The 19173-nt window shown below is 36.6% G+C and overlaps 1 protein-coding gene across 1 annotated transcript; it reads left to right on the forward strand.

Moving 5' to 3' along the window:
- Positions 1-333: 333 nt before the first annotated feature.
- LOC127122063 (tyrosine-protein phosphatase DSP3) lies at positions 334-18703 on the forward strand. The gene is made up of 5 exons (XM_051052470.1): positions 334-569; positions 17505-17598; positions 18009-18066; positions 18176-18219; positions 18321-18703. The coding sequence occupies exons 1-5, from the start codon at positions 334-336 to the stop codon at positions 18576-18578; spliced, it is 690 nt and encodes a 229-aa protein (XP_050908427.1). The 3' UTR covers positions 18579-18703.
- The last annotated feature ends 470 nt before the right edge of the window (positions 18704-19173 follow it).

The following is a 19173-nucleotide window of genomic DNA, read 5'->3' on the forward strand; positions in this document are numbered from 1 at the left end:
AATGAGTCCTTAGCAGCAGTCTGGTGCAACGAAGTAAAGCCTACCTGCCAAAGAACAAACCAGCAGAGGATAAGAGATATCAAAGAACATTTATAGCAAAACACGCATCATAATAGAAAGATAGAAAGCCAAAGACACTGTCGAAGGAAAGAAACCCCAAGTATCCTCGCATTAGTGCAACACCAAGAAACAAGTTGGACCACTATCAAATACTTAAGTTTTCGCTAACTACTGAGTCTGCAATGAAGAAAATTGAAGACAATATAACACTTGCATGCTTTTTACGCAACAAATCAAAGAAGAAATTATCTCAATGTACCAAAACCGCCAGCAATGGTTTGTCTTCCTCTAGGACAAAGTCTGTATCTAAGCAGTTTGAAAATCAAAATCCCATCTGTTGAGCAAGACAGATTGTCTCTGTCATGTGGTATTGGTAGAACTAAAGATTTGTTAATGCAAACAGAAGATGATTATAGCAGACAAGTGAGAAAACCAGAAGGTACAAATGCAATTAGAAAATCAGAGGCTGAACACAATTTGAATGGTGATGGCAATGCTATACCTCTTAAGTTCTATGTTAGCAAGAAATAAAGAAATGGAGTCAAGTTACTAAAGGATGCCATGCTTGCTCTCCCACCATATTGAAAAAGGGATCTACATTACTCCATGGAAACAAGCCACCCAAAACCGAGTACAAAACCAGAGCTGTGATCAAAACCGAAACTGCTTTTGAATCTTCAATATTTTTTACTGCAGTAACACAAAGCAATTGGCAAGTCAGTTAAAATTTCAGAAAAATATCCCAATTTGGCATTAAGACAAAATTCAAAGAGAAAGCATGAGTTCATATTACCGTTTCTGATTTAGCATCGAATAGGGCAATCCAAAACTAAGAATCCCTAAAGGGATTTTGCAGAACCCCTTTTGAACTCCACCATACCAAATCTGAAAACCCTAATTCGTGAGAGATAAATAGAAAGAGAGAGCGAATCAGTGAAAGGAGGAAAAATCGGAGGCGGACCAAACCCCACAAAAGAACCCTAAATCCCAAATCATAAACCAGTATTGGAAAGGAGGAGGAGGAAGATTTAAGCTCACCTGATTCGTCGTCGCCGAAGGTGAGATTTCCGCTTGATGTCTTTCTTTGAAACCGTGGATTTACGCTCTCTTTGGTTAACGTTGTTGAGCATCTGAGTTTGAGTGAGCAAGGTTGAGCGATGAGTGAGTGTCTGAGTCGGAGTGAGTGAAGTTTGGAGATATCGTGAGAGCGTCGAGAGATTGAGAGAAGAGAGATTGAGAGCGAGTACGCGTTTGGGAGAGAACGAAGACGATGGTCTGTTCTTTGTTTCCATTTCTTTTTTCTTTTTTTTAATTTATTTTAAACAAATCTAAGCATTGAAACCATAAAATTTTTTATCTTTTTAAACTTCCTAAGTTTTCATTTTTTAACTTCCTAAGTTTAATAAATATTTTCTCATTTTCAATTCATATACCATTGAGAAACCCAACAGCCAGGCAGCTGGGTTTTTTGTTGGTAAACCAACAGACCTTCATTATTGTTATTTTAGTTCCTTTTTATTTTTATTCCAATCTAGTCTGGTTTATATGTTTAAGCTGTTATTTAAATGACAACTAATGATAAATGGTCTAGTGGAAAGGGGGGTGGTTTCTATGGTCTTTAGTAGAGTGGGTTCAATACTCATGTATAGCATTCTATTTCTTTTGGCATTTTTTTTTCATGTTTATGTTTTATATTAATTTCTCCTAGGCTCATAGTTTTTTTTTTATTATTGTTTAATAACGCAAATTTGATTTCTTTCAATTCCATCATTCATTCAAAGCCGTTTTAAACTATCGAAAATCACACTTTTCTCGATTCAATATCGAGCCCATTTCCACACCCTTGTAAGTCGATTGCTTTTTAAGCATCGCCATCAACCTCACATGGCTTACTCTTGGGCCTTCTTACAATGAGCTCTTAAGCAACATCAACTTAACTTTCAATAATTTCAAACCTCGGTACTTTAATTGTTTTAATTTAATATTCAAATTGTTTTCTAAATAAAACGTGAAGAAAAAGATTACCTGGATGGAATGTCCAGTCGTAATCCCGAATATTAGGCTCAAGCTGTAAGAGCTTGTAAGCCATAAATATTCATCTTCTCTCCAAAATAGTTATGAATATCTAACTCATTTTCTTAATAAAATTGGAAGAAAAAGATTACCTGGATGGAATGTCCAGTCGTAATCCCGAATATTTGGCTCAAGCTGTAAGAGCTTGCAAGCCGTTAATATTCGTCTTCTCTTTAACACTCTAATATTCAAATCATTTTCTAAATAAAACGTGAAGAAAAAGATTACCTGGATGGAATGTCCAGTCGTAATCCCGAATATTAGGCTCAAGCTGTAAGAGCTTGTAAGCCATAAATATTCGTCTTCTCTCCAAAATAGTTATGAATATCTAACCCATTTTCTTAATAAAATTGGAAGAAAAAGATTACCTGGATGGAATGTCCAGTCGTAATCCCGAATATTTGGCTCAAGCTGTAAGAGCTTGCAAGCCGTTAATATTCGTCTTCTCTTTAACACTCTAATATTCAAATCATTTTCTAAATAAAACGTGAAGAAAAAGGTTACCTGGATGGAATGTCCAGTCGTAATCCCGAATATTAGGCTCAAGCTGTAAGAGCTTGCAAGCCATAAATATTCGTCTTCTCTCCAAAACACCTGTAAATATCTCAAACCATCTTCTTGATAAAGTTGGAAGAAAAAGATTACCTGGAGGGAATATCCAGTTGTGATCCCGAATATTAGGCTCAAGCTGTAAGAGCTTGCAAGCCATAAATATTCGTCTTCCCTCCAAAACATTCATAAATATTCAAATCATTTTCTTAGCAATATTGGAAAGAAACAGACTGCCTGGGTGGAATGTCCAGACGTAGTCCCGAGTATTAGACCCAAGCTGTAAGAGCTTGTAGGTCACAAGTACTCGTCTTTCAAACTTCAAAATACCTAATTCCTACCTTAATACTTTTTCAATAAAGATGGAAATGGAACATGGTGTATACCGTGCACTCCTGAGACTAGGATTCGAGATGTATATCTCGCTCATCCAAGTTCTCGCCATCACTCAAAATACATCCAACCAATCAAACTCTTTCTAGCCGCCGTGCGATTAATCAAAAACCTTTTTCATAAACGAAAAATATATTGTCTTAAGATGATACAAAACAATGTTTCGGCCACGATTGTTGAGTAGAGATAAATGACGCTTTTCTGAATGTAGATTTATAAATCCGTTCGATGTGTGGTATGCGTTCACTCCTCATCTGTTTTGGGTAAAATAATGTTTTCGTCGATTAATACAGTATGACTTTCGCTAAAATCGACCAACAAACAAACATTTTCTACCCAGAACTACGTAAGCCTTGATTTCTCTTTTGAGATACGTAGGAGCAGGATTTTTAAATCTTGTCAGGCCCACTAATAAAAAACTTAGATTTAGTCCTTCGTCAAAAACCCAAAAAAACATTCTCTTCCCATCCTTTCTTTCTTTCCCACCTAATAATTCGAAAAGCCTAATATTTTAACTAACATTAACGCACATAACTGACCTAATGGTTCCCGTTGAGTACAACGGACGTGAGAGGTGCTAATACCTTCCCCTTGCGTAATCGACTCCCGAACGCTGATATTGGTTGCGATGACCATATCTTATCCTTTCTTTTGTCTTGGGTTTTATCGATATTTCCCCTTTCCTTTTTAGGAATAAATAAAGTTCGGTGGAGACTCTGTTCAGTCAATCATTGCGAGCGTGCGATCGCGCTTCGCTTTGAAGTCGTATCCCCATTTTTTTCGAGGTGCGACAAATAGCGAACGTCAGAAGAGAAACCAAGTAATATGAAGATTAGAAAAATACCTATGGTGTCAAAATCGAACAGCTAACAACGAATTAATAGAAGGAGGAAACGTCGTAGATCTAACAGAGGTGGAAGGAGAACGCCTTAGAAGTAGCGAAAATCGTAGCAGTGAGAACCCTAACGTGAAAAAGAACGAAAATAACAGAGAGTGAAATAACAAAACGCGCAGTATGTTATAATTTTAATGTTTACTAAAGGGGACCTTAGAGGGCGCTTGTGGAAAAAAAGCACCCTCTAAAGGGGGCCTAAGAGGGCGCTTATGAAAGCGCTCTCTAAGGCTTTCCAAAAGCGCTTTATAAATTGGAAATGCACACGGACTTATAGAGCGTTTTTTTAAAAGCGCCCTGTATTGTTGTCCCTCTATCTCCTCCTTATTTTTTCGCTTCACCTTAGAGGGTGCTTTATTACAAAAGCGCCCTCTAAAGTGCGCTGTCTATTCCAGTTGTTCGCTCCTTATTTTTTCGCTTCACTTTAGAGTGCGCTTTTGTAACAAAGCGCCCTCTAAGGTGCGCTGTCTATTCCAGTTTTTGGCGTAGTGTCACTTCAATTGCTTGCAGAAGAGGAATGGAAAGGCTTATAATCAATGGACTCTTGGAGAATTGAATTCCAAAACAGTGGAGATTCAAGCTCAAATTCAACTGAATTTTTCAGGTTTATCCTCTTAGTATGAAGGGTTTGGAATGGGGATTCAAAGATGGCGTAGTGTGTGTGTTAATTCTGAGCACAAGGGCCTCAATTTATAGAGAAATTGGATGATATTTTCGCACTCACTTTCACTTTCCAAAATTGGCAAATGATGAAAGCATGGTGCATGGGCGCGCATAGGCCCATGAAATGATTGTTTGAAAGTCCAAAAGGAAGTTCAAATGCTTTGGAGATGGATTGGATTGCAAGGCAATTGAGCATTGTCATTTGAAGTTTGATTCATGTCACATGATACCAGCCTGTTTAAGCCATGCACAGCCTATGCATTTCTCATCCAAAATGCATGAATTTTAGCTCTTTCGAAAGGTGAGATCAAGAGAAACAAGTTTGATGTTGAACACTTTTTCACTTGGGGCTTGGAACTTGGAGATATTTGAGGTGGAAGTTTGGAAAAATTTGACATATCAAAATTTTTCTAAGTGTCAAGCCATATGTCTCAATATTCCACCTTGCTTAACTTTTTATAGAAGCTTTAAATGAGAAAATTGTCTTCATCAAAGTTGTAGCTCTCTCAAAGACATTAAAAATGGTTACCAATTTCATGTCATTTGGATTTGAAATGATATAGTTATGCATTTTTGAAGTTTGGCAAAATCACTTGATCAATCGTATAGGTCAAAAGTGACCTATAATGTAGCCTCATATCACATGTTCAAAGAAGTTGAGTTAGCTCTCACTCCAAACATAAAAGTTGAAGTAGACACATTTAATTTGATTGTGAAACTTGTAAATATTCCATATCATAAAAATTGAGCAAGTTATGGCCTTGGGAAGTTGACTTTCAAATTAGGGTTTAGACAAAATGACCTGTAATGTTTCAACATAGAAAATGATTTTCCAAGCAAAACTAGCTCTAGGTCTCAACATGAAAGTTGTTTATAATGTCATTTAAAATACGTTTACATTTGGAATAATTTTTATATGGTGAAAATTGTAGGAGATAGGGTCTAGGGAGACCCAATTTTGATCAGATGAATTCACCTGGCCAACCACCATCAACCAACTTGCTAATTTCCAATTCTCTTGAGTTTATTGGCTCATGGTAGATCATATATGCATAAGATGATGAAATTTGAAGTGTCCCTTGGGAAATTTGATCAATTGGTGAGATAGCTTGTTGGAGAAGTTACTCAAGATACCCAGTCAAACTAGGGTTTCCAAGGCAAATCACCCTCAAACTCTTGAAGCAAACTTGATCAGTATGACATGTAGAGAACATTGGGACTCATATATGATGTTCATAACCATTCTTGAATCAATTCTTGATTGTGCTCTTTGTTCATGAGGGTCTCAAGCCCTATATGTGATCAATGAATCAATGAGATCATGCCCTACCTACAAAAGAGTTAGGAAAATGCAAAGATATATTTTGGTATTTTGGTTAGTAAAATGATAAAATACAAGTATGATATAATCACAAAGTTCTTGGTGATCTCTCCTAAAACAAACCCAATGAAATAGGGGTAAGGAGGATGCCAAGGTATGATCCCAATGTTAATGATTATGATGAAATTTTATGAGGGATCTTAGGGTCAAAATTGCGGTCTTATAGTTCTCCATAAAAGCAGGCTTCTGAGGCAAGTGCGAAATAAACCACTTGTACAGAAGAGGAACACAACAAAAAATCGTTCCACCACCTTTAGAATTCCTTAGATGCAAAGAGAAGTACATATCTCCTAACAGGGTAGGCACAGGATTCCCAATCAGGAAAATTCTAGTGGCGTTAACATCAACAAAACCGTCAATGTTAGGGAACAAAGCCAACCCATAGATAAGCAACACAAAGATGGCTTCAAAATCGTCCACACTACCGGCTTAAGCAAAGGCAGTAGCTTCCTTGATGAGGAATTCAGAAGTCAACCCAAACAATCCTCCTTTCTTCACCCAATGAGCCTCTATCTCAGACTTCTTCAAGTGAAGACCTTCAACAATAATATGAGATCTGGGAATCTCTTCCAATCCACTAAATGGAACTTTGCTAGAAATAGGTATTCCCAAGAGATGGGCATACTCCTCCAACGTAGGCACGAGTTGATAATCAGGAAAAGTGAAGCAACGGTAGAGAGGGTCGTAAAACTGAACCAACACACTCAGAAGTTCTTCCACTACATCAGCAGACAAGATAGACAGAAGCTTCCCATGATGTTTCTTGAAGTCCAAGGGATCTAATACAAAGGATGACAACTTCCTTAACTCTTTCAAGTCGGAACATCTGAAACTGTACTTCTTAGTGTTCCTTCGTCCATAATCCATGGTCTAAAAATATTTGCAAATAAGACCTCAGTTCCTTGAAATTTCCGTGTGATGAATGTCATGATGCGTGTGAATGTATGAATGCAACAATCACAAATAAGGGATCACACACAAGGCAAACAAACAAATTTCAAGGGATGAATCAAGTCATTTTAAAGATCAATCATCCATTTTGGTGGATTATGGTTTACACCTTATCAACACCCAAGTTCCATTGATATTGGAAAGACTTGATTGGATCAACCAAGAATCAAGGGTTTGTTGTGAGTCACGAGCATGTAGTATGGGTAAGAACCCTCCCAAAGGAGTGAACTAAGGATAAAAACCTGTAGATCATGTTCTAAAAAGTTCCCAGAGTCTTAATTCCATCTATCGGATATTACCGGTTAGGATGACTGACTTCTCAACCCATAATATTCTCAAGAGAAACTCGTCTGAATGTAGTATCGCGTAACAACTATTATCAAGTCTACACTTGAACAGTCTCCGCACTACGTCTTAAATAGGCCAAGAGGGGTTAAATGTTCTGCGGTCTTCAGCTTCTCGGGCCCTAAATCATAGATAGTAATGTCTAACCACAAATAACTTGTGTGACATTCCTAACTCCGAAAGGGTCTCCACTGAGTAGATGGGTCTCAAGTCAACTTGTTAAGGAATACTCCACACAAGTCGAACATGACTATACCATCCTCCTATCTTAATTGCCCTCAAGTTCGGGTTAGAACTTATCTCACCACTCAGAGATCACCAAGCACAACAAGCAGATTATATCATACAAACAAATATACATACATCAAATATACAATTATATACACACAAAAAAGTAGGCTAAACCCACTGGAGACTACTACCCAGCAGAGTCGCCACTTAACTTTTGTAGTGGTAAATTCATGACCATCAAGCTATGGATAAGCTAAACGTCAATAAAGCCAGAGTCGTCACCGCGCTTTTATTGTTTCCAAGGGAAAAGGAAAAAGTACGAACAAAACCCAAAAGATAAGAAGTTTTCAAATCAAAACTAATAAAATGCCAGAGATTACAGGTAAGGGGGTTGGTTACACAGAGGGAAGGTGTTAGCATCCAAAGTGTCCTAGGTACTCCTAGGGAGCCATTTCTTGTGTGCATATGTATTTTTGTACAAATAATGTTTACAATAAATAGAATGGGGGGATGAGAAAAGAATTCATTAATTATACTTTTATGTTTGACAAGACCTTTGGACTTGTGCCTATGTACCAACATAAAATGAGGGATCAAAACCTCGTAGTTTGTGGTATCAATTTCAAAGTGAGTGCATTGCTTTTAACAAAATTTTAAGTTTAATAAAGGCACAAAAGGCCTAAAATGGTTTGAATGAGTGTTAGTTCTTTTTGACTTTTGAAAATTTTAAGTCAAGTATAATTAAGTTTATTTACAAGTTTGATTAAGAAAAGAAGTTTGAAAATGCAATGCCATAAGGACAAAGTTTCTAGTTTGCAATATGGTCTAAGTTTTAGAAAACAGACACAAGAAAATAAGATTTTTAAAAGGGGGAAGAGATTTTGAAATTAATTAAGTGGGGAGGAGATGAAGAGACTAATCCTAAGCATAAATTTAAAAGTTGAGAGTTGAAAAGATCTGACCAATGGGCTGCAATCCAATAGACAAGAACGCCATATAGAAACCCAAATTTCCCTTGGACTTTAGAATCAAGCAATATAAATACACAAATAGCAAGATTAAGAGCAAGGCATCAAATAAAGATGGCCACATCCAAGATTAGCAACTCCATGATTTTCTTCAAAAAATTCCCATGTATCAGATGACTTCAAAGGTAGGCATTAGACACGGGTTCAAAATAATAGCTTCACAATGATCATGTTGCAGATGAACTCAAATGGATCTTCAATAATGTATCAGATGGATGTTCACTTCACAAGCATTTGGTTTCATGAAAATTGGCATTGGCCAAGTCCTTTGCATAGGGAGTGTTGCCTAATTCTAAGTCCAATAGTCTCAGATCAAACCAACAGTCCACACAAGATATTTTTTAGGGTTTTTGTTATTATTATGTACATTAAGGTCAAAAAACCACACAAACAAACAAGTATATACAAACACAATATATCACAAGATATGGCCCAAATGGGCAAAGTGAAAATGGAATTAAAGTAAACAAGTTGAATGGTATGAATAATGGCAAATCAATTAAAAGCTTAAAAATTAAAGTGCATAAAAGTAAATAACTTAAAAGTAAATGTTAGTTGTTAGTTAATTAGAAGTTAGTATTGCTTTTGCTTTGTTTTTGTTTAAGTCATTCTTTGGAGAACACTCAACCCACTTATCACAAGCATGGATCCTTGAACCAATACATCTTCTAAAGGAAGGAAAAAATGTCAAGTTTCCACACAATACCATGAAAGATGGGAGACTTAGAATCTCACTAACTAGAATGTTATGCCTTTTGTGTCACAAGTTTAGCGTTATGTTAAACAATCGTAATTAGACTTATGTAGAAGTCACAACTATTTGAGGTCGGGAAATAGAATTTTGGTGTTAATGCATGTTAGAGACATAGTATAATGGATTATGCTCATGAAATATACCACACACAAAAAGAATATGCAAAGTGGGGGGCCTAATCTCATCCATACTTATGTTGTTTTTGCAATCAACTAGCCTTAGGATATAGAGATATCATAGGTCCATGACATGAATGAATGAAGAACGGGAATGAGATGAAGAGGGAGGGGGAATGGATTCAACACAAATTGGTCAAAGGAGGACTTTTACCAAATTAAAATCATTCATTCATTTTGGGAGATGGAATGTACATTCCATCAATCCCCTAAATCCAATGATCTTAACCTAACAAAGTCAAATCAACCTTGACCAAGGCCCAACAACACAAGTCAAACTCACAAAGTCAATTAAATTGCTCTACACAATTTATTTGGCATTTAAACAATTAAAAATAATAAAAATATGCATTAAATTAAATTATGGTTGATCAATTTCCTAAAACCTCATCAAAACACCAAAGAAATGGCCATGAGATTTATCATAGGTCAAAGAAGGTCAAAGGACCTTAGAGAAAAAATTTCATAAGTTTTGGAAACTTAAAAGTATTTTTAGACAATTAAAAATATTCACAAAATCAATTAAATCATGAAAAATATTAATAATTATCCAAAAAATAATTTTAATTCAGAAAATGAAAGAGGATTTTATTTAAAAAAATTTGGTGAAACTCTCATATTTTTTGGATCAATATTAAAATTAATATGAATTAATGAAAATAACACAATTAAAATGAAAATCAATTAATCAGAAAAAACGTGGATCACTTGATCTCCCTCATTAATTGAGGTGGCAGATCAAGTGGATCCAAACGCGCGTTCTACCATGTACACGAGTCAGCGCGCCACACAAATTGTATTTAAAACTAACACTCGTGATTAAAATAAAATGGAATGATCATGCGGCTCTAGACAGTCCAGCTCATCACCGGAGCAAAACATCGGTCATCTTCTCAGGCGACCTTGGCCGGACTGGTCCACTCATCACCATCACAAAAATGAAAAAGAAGGACATGATCTTAAAGTAAAAATGGCACTGATCACGAATCTGACCTCAATTTATCCTAACTCCAAGTATATTGAGAGATACATGGAGTTGAAATTTGAGATACATGAACTGAGTTGCTTCGATTTGACCTTAAAGAAACTCAATCTTCTTGCCTACATTGGTAGGACTTCAGACAACCAAGGATCCAAGAGAATTGATGAGAATTGAGAGAGAATCGAAGAGAATAAAAAATCTAGAAAATACCTTCAATGTTGTGTAGAACTCGATTGCTCTTTCTTTGATTCTTGCTTGATCTCACTCAGGAAGCTTGCAGAAGTGGTTTAGAATTGAACAAAAGCTTTGGATCCCTGGAGTTTTGAATCTCAAAACAGTGAGATTCAAACTCAATTTTCAAAGAAAATTCTCAGGTTTCTCCTTTCAAATATGAGGGTTTGAGGTATTGGAGCAAAGCTGGCGCACAAGGGTCCTAATTCTAATGCTAGAGGTCTCTATTTATAACTGTAGCAAGTGATATTTGCACCTTCAAATTCAACTTCCAAATTTGGCAATGGGTGATGCATGCTTGCATTAGCATGTACAGGCCCATGAAGTCACTCAATTAAGTCCATAATCAAGTGTGAATGAGTCTGAAAGTGAATCAGAATGCAAGGCAAATGTGTACAACTGTTTGAAGTTTGATTCTTGCCAAATGATGATGCCATGTTCAAGCCATGAGCAGACCACTCAAACTTTGTCCAAAATGGATGAAATTGGACTATTTAGAAAGGCTAGATCAAGAGTAACAACTCTTATGTTGAACACTTTTACATTTGAAGCTTGTAACATGATGAATTTTGAGGTGGAAGTTTGGAAATTTAAACATATCAACAATTTTTCTAAGTGTCAAGCCATATGTTCACTTTTTCCACATTGGCTAACTTTTTATGTGAGCTTCAAATGAGAAAAGTGTCTTCATCAAAGTTTTAGCTCTTTCAAAATCCTTCATAATGGTTACCAATTTGACCTCATCTGGATTTGAGATGAATGAGTTATGCATTTTTGAAGTTGAGGAAAATCACTTGTTCAGTGGCATTGGTCCAAAATGACCTATAATGTATCCTTATATCACTTGCTCATAAAAGTTGAATTAGCTCTTACTCCAAACATAAAAGTTGAAGTAGACACCTTGAATTTGATTGTGAAACTTTTAAATCTTTCATCTCATACAAACTGAGCAAGTTATGGCCTTGGGGAGTTGACTTCCAAATTAGGGTTTAGACAAAATGACATATAATCTTTCAACATAAAAAATGACTTTCCACGCAAAACCAGCTCTAGACTTAAACATGAGAGTTGTTTGGAATTTCATATAGAGTAACTTTTCTCTTGGAATCAATTTCATATGATACAAATTGTAGGAGATAGGGCCTAGGGGACCCCAGATTTGATCAAATGAATTCCTTTGATCAACCACCATCAACCAACTTGCTAACTTGCAACTCTCTTGACTTTTGAGACTCATGGGAGATCATATATGCATAAGATGATGAAATTTTAAGCATCCCTTGAAATATTTGATCAATTGGTGAAGAAGCTTGTTGAAGAAGTTACTCAAGATACCTAGATGAACTAGGGTTTCCAAGGCAAACCAATTCCAAACTCTTGAAGAATTCTTGATCAAAATAACATGTGAAGCTCATAGGGACTCATATATTATGCCTAGAGGAATTGTGAATCATCTCTTGGTTGACCTCTTAGCAATGAGGGTCTTAAATCCTAGATATGAGCTTGATAGATCAAAGGTGATCAAGTGCCCTACCTACAAAAGAGTTAGACAAATGCAAAGACATATTTTTGGTATTTTGTTTAGTAAAGATGATAAAAATACAAAGTATGATACAATCATATAGTGCTTGGTGATCTCTCCCAATACAAACCTCAATGGATGAGGGGTAAGGAGGATGCCAAGGTGTGATCCCAATGCTAATTCATATGATGAGATAGCATGAGGGATCTTAGGGTCAAAATTGGGGTTTTACAGGTAGTATGTTACTATAATTATATGGAGTCTAGGTAATAAGAAATGGTCGGGGTCTATGATTTGAATTCCTTGAAGTTGCTCATTTTAGAATTCCAATGACGTTGATTGCTTATTGACCGCATTAAGAAAATTTCCCAGTATGATTTTAGTTTTAGAGTTCACCAGAGTGGTGAATTAGGGTACTCCACCATATCTTACTCGGATTGGTGCCAAGGTTTCTGCTACTAGTATTGGCACCCCTTGGGGTGGTTGAAATTCTTTGTTCGGTTGAGGGGCAAGGATGGTTTAAATTACTTATATGGGTTGGATTAAATCTTTCCGACGTGAGGAGGATGTCATGAGTCCATCTTTGAGGTTATGGTTCCCTCTTTCAGTCTCACTAGCTCATATTAGGGTAGACGGTTTTAGTTATATGTGGTTCGTCTTCCATAGTTTTCCATCCTGGCACTTAATTGAAGTGTATGAATGATGACAAACATTGTCACAGACAACGCTGATGATCCTTCTAAAAATTATTCGCTCACGGAAATGTGAACCTAGCCAGGTTGGCATGATTTTTAAGAAAAGATAATGAGCTTTAAGCATGGTCTGACACCTTGATGTGGTGTGATACTTGCACACACTTCAATGCTTAAGTAAGTTTCTATTTGATGCAAGAGGTATTTTGTATGTAAAAAATGCATGTACCATGATTTGTTTTCATTTCTCTATCTTATTGTAGGGGGTTCTAGGGTTTTTGAGGGGTCTAAAATCTTAATATACATAATAGTTAACCAAATGGACTTGTGCTAAGGTATAGTTTATTCTATTATCTGATAATCACTACTACAAATTGAAATTCTAGTTATCAGACTTTAGATGTCACACGGGTTGTTATGACATCCAATTCTGCACAGACAGGAATTATGCAGAACTTAAACGTAAGTGCAGTAAATAACACAAGTAATTGTTTACCCAGTTCAGTCCAACATGACCTACATCTGGGGGCTACCAAGCCAGGGAGGAAATCCACTATTAGTAGTATCAATTCAAAGCTAAACTCACCCGTTTACAACTTATCACTTAATCCCTACCCAATGCAATTTCAATCTTACACTAAGATCAGAGTTCCTACTCACTCCCCCTCAATCACCTCAGTGATTACTACCTTTAATCAAAATTAAAGACAATTTGAAGTCACACTTCAAACAACTCTTGATTGTGCTTCACAGCTTTAATCAAGATACACAGCACTCACGCTTAAAAGCTTTGAGTGACACAACACTTACAACTCAATGAACACCCTATGCCACAGCAATCATCTACTTGATAATGGCTTGGCTTACAAGTTACGTCTAATCCTAGACTCACAAAAATACAGCAGTGAAGTATGATGGACACACAAAATCTTCACGCCTCAAAATCCCCGAAACTGAATGAAGGAACGCCTTCCTTTTTATATTGCAGTACCTGGGCTTTTGCACCTGTATTCTCCTGAATTTAAGGTCACACGAGTTCCCATAAATTCAACATTTAGGTTACTAACAAATAGGCTATTTGTTAGGTTCATTAAATGTAGCTTGGTTGTTGATTTCCTGGATTTTCTCTAAGCTGTTGAATCCCTGAAGAATAGCCTGAGAAAAAGCTGAAACAGAAAACTGAACAACCTACAATACAGCATATGCTGTCAGGAATGAATGTCACGACATTCAGCTTGACATCAAGGTCCATATGCTGAGTCTGTTTTTCCAGAAAACAGACTGTACAATTTTGCTGACCTGTACATGATCAAAATGACCATACTACAGTAACAGCTTACATTAATAAATGTTAAAGTGTCCAACTTAACATTTACACATTTGGCCTTAAGTTAGTTCTGTTATTCTCTTGAAGAATAAACTAAGTTACATGCTGAAGTATAGCAGAACACCACTCTGTCTAATGTTCAGTAGCTGCTGTCAATGATGAATGTCATAACATCCAGTTTGACATTCAGTCAGTAGGCCTTATGCCAGGTCTGGTCTTTCCTTGATAACCAGACTGGAAATAAATACTAAGTTCTAACAGAACACCAACTGTTCTATTCCTTAGTATCTGTTGACAGGTATGAATGTCACAATATCCAGTTTGACATTCAATAAATCCTGTGTTAGCTAGTCCTGCAGTAACTACAATGTAGTCACACATACATGTCATGACATCAGTCAAGACATTAGAAGCCAGCTAGTGTTTTACCATATAATGCAGCCAATTAAGCACCTACAAACTCCCCCTTTGGCAAATTTTTGGCTAAAACACTTTGATCCCCATAACAGAGTTCATAGCAGCGGAATCACACACCTAGCAGGAATTAAGCCTAGCTAATACACTTAGAGTGGCAGCACACTCACACACATGGAAGTTAAATAACAACTTCACAAAGCAGCACACATACAGAAGTTAAAATCTAAACTTCAACACACAGCAGCTGCAGGGGAGGGAATCTGTCACGAGAGTCTGTTGTAGAGACCCACTCTGTTTGTCAGGGGTGGTGGTTATTACTCCCCCTTTTTGTCAAAAATGTTGCCAAAGCCAACAACAAAACCAGAGAATAATGACAGAGTTACAGACTTGGTTTTACTTCACAGTTTCAACCAAGTTACCATCCACTTGATCTTGCTTCACAGCTTTGATCAAGTAAATACCCACTTTTGCTTTACTGTAGGTACCACCATATCAGATGCCATGATTTTGTTTCTGACATCCAGAACCACTCCTGCATGAACAGCATCCTTGAACTCCTGCAGGTACATTGGCCTTCTCACAGTAGGGTGTCTCCTTACCCTCTTGTATCCACCCTTGTTGCAAGTAGCATAGCTATGATCTGTTGACCAATCATGGCCTAGTACCAATTGTTTAATAGGCAGAGATATTAAACAATACATCCCAAACATCAGTGGTTGCTATAAGGTCTCAGAGAGACATATTCCCAGTTTGCTCCTTAAGTTTTCAAACTGAGTAGCATCCAGAGCCTTTGTAAATATGTCAGCCAGTTGAAGATCCGTGGCTACATGTTCCAAAGTGATCACCTTGTCTTCCACCAGATCTCTGATGAAGTGGTGCCTAATGTCAATATGTTTGGTCCTGCTGTGTTGGATGGGATTCTTGGAGATATTGATGGCACTGAGATTATCACAGAACAATGTCATGACATTTTGAGTGACATTGTACTCAGTGAGCATCTGTTTCATCCAAACCAGTTGGGAACAACTGCTTCCAGCAGCTATGTATTCAGCCTCTGCAGTGGACAGAGAAACACAATTCTGCTTCTTGCTGAACCAAGATATGAGGTTGTCTCCTAAGAAGAAACATCCACCTGATGTGCTTTTTCTGTCATCAGCACTCCCAGCCCAGTCAGCATCACAGTACCCAGATAGGACAGGCTCAGACCCATGTGAATACAGCATCCCATAGTCACAAGTCCCATTGATGTACTTGAGAATCCTTTTGACTTGATTCAAGTGGCTCACCTTAGGCTCTGCTTGGTATCTGGCACACACTCTAACTGCATAAGAAATGTCAGGTCTACTTGCAGTTAGGTATAGCAGACTACCTATCATGCTTCTATACAGGCATTGATCAACACTAGGCCCTCCATCATCTTTGGTTAACTTCAGATGAGTAGGAGCAGGAGTCCTCTTGTGCCTAGCATTATCCATACCAAACTTCTTAACTATGTTCTTGGCATACTTGCTTTGGGAGAGAAACATAGAGTCCTCCATTTGGTTTACTTGCATTCCAAGGAAATAGGTCAGTTCTCCAACTAGACTCATTTCAAACTCAGACTGCATCTGGTGAACAAATTTTTGAACCATTTGTTCTGACATTCCACCAAAGACTATATCATCAACATAGATTTGAGATATCATGATTTTGCCTTCTTCATCCTTCACAAACAAGGTTTTATCTATGCCACCTTTTCTGTATCCATTTGAGGTCAGAAATTCGGTTAACCTTTCATACCATGCTCTAGGTGCTTGTTTCAACCCATACAAGGCTTTCCTCAACTTGTATACATGCTCAGGTTGGTTAGGATCACAGAACCCTTTAGGTTGTTCCACATAGACTCACTACGCCAAAAACTGGAATAGACAGCGCACCTTAGAGGGCGCTTTATTACAAAAGCGCACTCTAAAGTGAAGCGAAAAAATAAGGAGCGAACAACTGGAATAGACAGCGCACTTTAGAGGGCGCTTTTGTAATAAAGCGCCCTCTAAGGTGAAGTGAAAAAATAAGGAGGAGATAGAGGGTCAACAATACAAGGCGCTTTTTAGAAAGCGCCCTCTAAGGTTACCCTTAGAGGGCGCTTTTAAAAAAGCGCTCTATAAGTCCATGTGCATTTCCAGTTTATAAAGCGCTTTTGGAAAGCCTTAGAGAGCGCTTTCATAAGCGCCCTCTTAGGCCCCCTTTAGAGGGCGCTTTTTTTCCACAAGCGCCCTCTAAGGTCCCCTTTAGTAAACATTAAAATTATAACATACTGCGCGTTTTGTTATTTCACTCTCTGTTATTTTCGTTCTTTTTCACGTTAGGGTTCTCACTGCTACGATTTTCGCTACTTCTAAGGCGTTCTCCTTCCACCTCTGTTAGATCTACGACGTTTCCTCCTTCTATTAATTCGTTGTTAGCTGTTCGATTTTGACACCATAGGTATTTTTCTAATCTTCATATTACTTGGTTTCTCTTCTGACGTTCGCTATTGTTCATTTTTGGTTTCATTTTTCTTGGTTCATACATTTATTGAGTATTCTCAACAATAATTATTGTGTTGCAATGCTAGCAATGGAGACTAGGCATTATGGGTTAAATTTCACCAACTGTTCCATTTTTTTTAGTTCTTTATTGTTAACTATGATTAAAATGACTCTTTATTTATTGATTTATTGATGTTATATATATATATATATATATATATATATATATATATATATATATATATATATATATATATATATATATATATATATATATATATATATATATATATATATGGTTAGGGTGAAACTTTTTTCGAATTGATGCAGATACTTGTGTCCTGAACCCTATCCGGAGGAGAATTTGGAGTTTCTTAAATCACAGAATATTCGTCTATTTCAATTTGGAATTGAGGGGAAAACGGTAATTTTTTATATTCGTATTCATCATATATGTGTTCAAATGTGTTTAATCATGTTATTTCAATGTATGATGTTTTGAATTGGGTTTTGATTGTTGTTAAAAAGTCTGTGATTGTTTGAATCATTCTGAATTTTGTTAATGAAATTTCATTGAAATCATGAAATGTATGTGTATTACTCAAAGTTTGAATTTTTTCTGTGATTGTGTTATTTTTGCAGATGATTAGATTAGGGTTTTAGGTTTAATTGTATAATTAGGGGAAAAAGGGGGTTTGGGGTTTATCATAAATATGGGTTGGTGTTAGCTGCTAATAATCATGAAATTTGACCTATGTGGATTGGTGATTCATTTTTGGTTTTATCTCTCTTTTTTTTATTTTAGAGTTAATAAATCTTTGTATTTTTCTGCAGGAAGTTTCTTTACCTATTCTCAGTGATTCTATTATGGAGGCTTTGAAAATTTTACTTGGTATTTGAAGCAAGCTTATTCAACTTTGAAATGCAGATTTTTTGTATATCTTTGTTGGTGTTTCTCTTGTTTGTTAGATATCTAATTCCTTAATTTTGTCTGGTTTCAGATGTGAGAAATCACCCTGTTTTGATTCATTGCAAACGAGGAAAGGTATAAGATTGATCACTTGCAAGTTTATCTTCTCAATTCTGAATTTCTGTTTTGAATTCCTAATTGTTTGTTCTAATGATGATTTTTCTTCTGTAATGCAGCATAGAACAGGTTGTGTAGTTGGTTGCTTCAGAAAGATGCAGAACTGGTGTCTGTCTTCTGTGTTTGAGGAGTACCAGCGCTATGCTGGTGCTAAATCCAGGACAGTGGATTTAACATTTATAGAGATGTTTGACATCATAAATCTTAGGCAGTGCCTCTACAGCATCATCTACCAGTATCAAGGTGCTTCAAAGAAGCGCAGATTGATGTATCAAGGCAAGACTACGCAGAAGCCACCCCGTTTGACATCGTTTTAGCTGCTGCACTGGCTATCAACTCCATTTTTGGATTTGGTAGAGAACTCATACTTCAAAGTAATTTTTTGGAGTCTTTGAACATATATCCTTAGGGTTTTTAAAGATCTTTTGAGTACTGCTATTGACATGCATATTCTCAAAGATGCTTTTGCTACTTAGTTTTATTCATAGTTAACAATAAAGAACTAAAAAAAACATACATCTCAGAGATGCTTTTGCTACTTAGTTTTATTTCTTTTTAAGTTATGAATTGGTTGTATATTTAGAATCTTTAGAAGTTAAACGATTATATATCAGTGGATTGTTGTATATGTATGGATTGTTGTATATAAGGCTTGTTGAATGCAATGTGTGAAAAAGGGCTTCAAATTATACAGTTTTAGGTGTACTGCTTCAATATACAGGTTGTCTAAAATAAATAAATAAATATAGCGCTTTTTAAAAAAAAAATTTAAATAACCACCCACTTTAGAGGGCGCTTTCCAAAATAAGCGCCCTCTAAACCCTTTAAATTTCCACTTTAGAGGGCGCTTTCCAGTAAAAGCGCCCTCTAAACCCTTAAAAGTTTCCACTTTAGAGGGAGCTTTCCAGTAAA

The sequence above is a fragment of the Lathyrus oleraceus genome, chromosome 2, assembly GCF_024323335.1.
Source record: "Lathyrus oleraceus cultivar Zhongwan6 chromosome 2, CAAS_Psat_ZW6_1.0, whole genome shotgun sequence".
NCBI lineage: Eukaryota > Viridiplantae > Streptophyta > Magnoliopsida > Fabales > Fabaceae > Lathyrus > Lathyrus oleraceus.